Raw genomic sequence first — 2,565 nt, forward strand, 5'->3', positions numbered from 1 at the left:
ATTTCTACTTTGAATTCTGACTCTTCCTTTGAAGCAAGGCAAAAGTTTACTCACTTTTGCTTATGAAACCTTTCAAATGTTAGCTTTTCAGAAAACTTCAATGGAGAATTCATTGATAGGAACTGAATTATGGATTTTTCTGATATTCTTATTTTAGTGAAATTCATATGGATTGTGGACTACAAAAGGCTAAAGAGTCAGATAGGCAAAAACCAGAAGCAATGGTTTGGAAGTTACCATGATTTAAACCTCACAATACCCATTCTTATGGAAGGATTTTAAAACACTTAAGAAGCCACAAAAGAATAAAGATTCACTGTAAGTAATATTTATTTTTACATTATAGTTAACAATCTATAAAATATATTAAAGATTCTATGAACACAAGTCTATGGTTTAAGTCTTGACTCTAGCCTTGGATGTAGATGAGTATGTTTTTAAATTGCAGGCTATGACCCACCATAAAATAATTCAATCAGCACTTTTACTAATGAAAAAGAGTAGACTAAAATGGAATAAAACAGAAAATAACAAGTGCATTACACCAAGTAAGGATTCAAGTATACATACAGTCATGTATGTATGTACTTGGTAGACATTTCTTACTGTAGGATGTACCAAAAATTTTGGAAAGTTCCAAGTATAGATAAGTAGAAATATATATATATAGACAAATATGGAATATAAATGTGCATGTAGAGTATAAGAGGGGTGACAGGTAACTACATTCTGATAATGAAACAACATGAACAGTGGACCATCTGTGGGTACAAAAGTCAAAAGACAAAGGTCTCTGTTTAAATGCAAAGTTGTAGCAAGCTGCTGTTCTCTCAACTTGATTCAAGATTATAGTATGAGTAAAGATCACAAGTCTAACGAAAAATTTATATATTAAAGCCACAAATTTGTGAGAAAATCTGCTAGAAGGATCATTGACATGCTCCTCATCCTTCTTCCCACGCTCATATGTAGATATATAGACACCAGCACACATTCACTCATGAGGATACATGTACACCGCAATGTAGAAATACAACAGGGCGAACATCTGATATAATCATCACAAACTGAGGAAAGTGTCCACTGCTATCAGAGCAATTTATTGTATCAACATGTTGAGAACTGGGGTGAAAGTTGATTTAGAAATAAAATAAGATTCACTGCATATTGTAATATAATACTAGCATTGAATTTATCATAGGTGACAACATTTCCTTCTGCTTCATTTGTTATGCATAGTTTTCTTCGTAAGTGACTAAGATATCAAAATATTATTGAAGGTGTTTCTTTAGGAAACACTCAAACAATAACACACATAGTTGCACTTTTTAAACACTTGCCTCAGACATTCAGACTTGGTGAGCTCCACTGTCTCTTTCACAGGGAAATGGGAGAAAATCAGACTTCCATCACAGAGTTCCTTCTCCTGGGATTTCCACTTGGCCCAAAGATTCAGATGCTTCTCTTTGGGCTCTTCTCCCTGTTCTATGTCCTCACCCTGCTGGGGAACGGGGTCATCCTGGGATTCATCTCCCTGGACTCCAGACTGCACAGCCCCATGTACTTCTTCCTCTCACACCTGGCCATCGTGGACATGGCCTATGCCTGCAACACTGTGCCCCAGATGCTGGTGAATCTCCTGGACCCCACCAAGCCCATCTCCTTCGCTGGCTGCTTGACACAGACCTTTCTCTTTTTGAGTTTTGCACACACGGAATGTCTTCTCCTGGTGGTGATGTCCTATGACCGGTATGTGGCCATCTGCCACCCTCTCCGATATTCTGCTATCATGACCTGGAGAGTCTGCATCATTCTGGCAGTGACTTCCTGGATTTTAGGGGTCCTCTTGGCCCTTGTACATCTAGTGTTACTCCTACCATTGCCCTTCTGTGGACCCCAGAAAGTTAATCACTTTTTCTGTGAAATCATAGCTGTTCTCAAACTTGCCTGTGCAGATACCCACATTAATGAGGTCATGGTCTTGGCGGGGGCAGTATCCGTGCTGGTGGGACCCTTCTCTTCAATTGTGATATCTTACATGCATATCCTCTGTGCCATCCTAAAGATCCAGTCAGGGCAGGGGCGCCAGAAAGCCTTCTCCACCTGCTCCTCCCACCTCTGTGTGGTTGGACTCTTTTATGGCACAGCCATTATCATGTATGTTGGGCCCCAAGATGGGAACCCTGAGGAGCAGAAGAAATATCTCCTGCTGTTTCACAGCCTATTCAATCCCATGCTCAACCCCCTGATCTATAGTCTGAGGAACAAAGAAGTCAAAGGTGCTCTGATGAGGATGCTTGAAAAGGAGAGAACTTCATGAAAGCCTTACAAGATAATAAAATAACTGGGTTTGATGGGATCTGAGTAGTCATCTGATCCAATACTTACACAGGATACCTAGGGTATCCTTTCCATCTTCTTGAAATCTTCCTGTGACTACCTCCTATGAAGGCCCATTCTGCTTTTCTCTCCCTAGGATTGAAGGTGGCAATTAATGAAAAAAATTTTTTTTTGAGCCAGTGTCTTACTCTGTTGTGGGGGCTAGAGTAGAGTAGCATCATCATA

The 2,565-nt window shown here is 39.8% G+C and overlaps 1 protein-coding gene across 1 annotated transcript; it reads left to right on the forward strand.

Annotated features, from left to right (window-relative positions):
• The first annotated feature begins 1,387 nt into the window (after positions 1-1,387).
• Positions 1,388-2,320, forward strand: OR2A25 (olfactory receptor family 2 subfamily A member 25). The gene has a single exon (XM_020289686.2). It carries the CDS (start codon positions 1,388-1,390, stop codon positions 2,318-2,320), a length of 933 nt encoding a protein of 310 aa, XP_020145275.2.
• Positions 2,321-2,565: the final 245 nt, after the last annotated feature.

Source organism: Microcebus murinus, chromosome 9 (genome assembly GCF_040939455.1).
Source record: "Microcebus murinus isolate Inina chromosome 9, M.murinus_Inina_mat1.0, whole genome shotgun sequence".
NCBI classification, from domain to species: Eukaryota; Metazoa; Chordata; class Mammalia; order Primates; family Cheirogaleidae; genus Microcebus; species Microcebus murinus.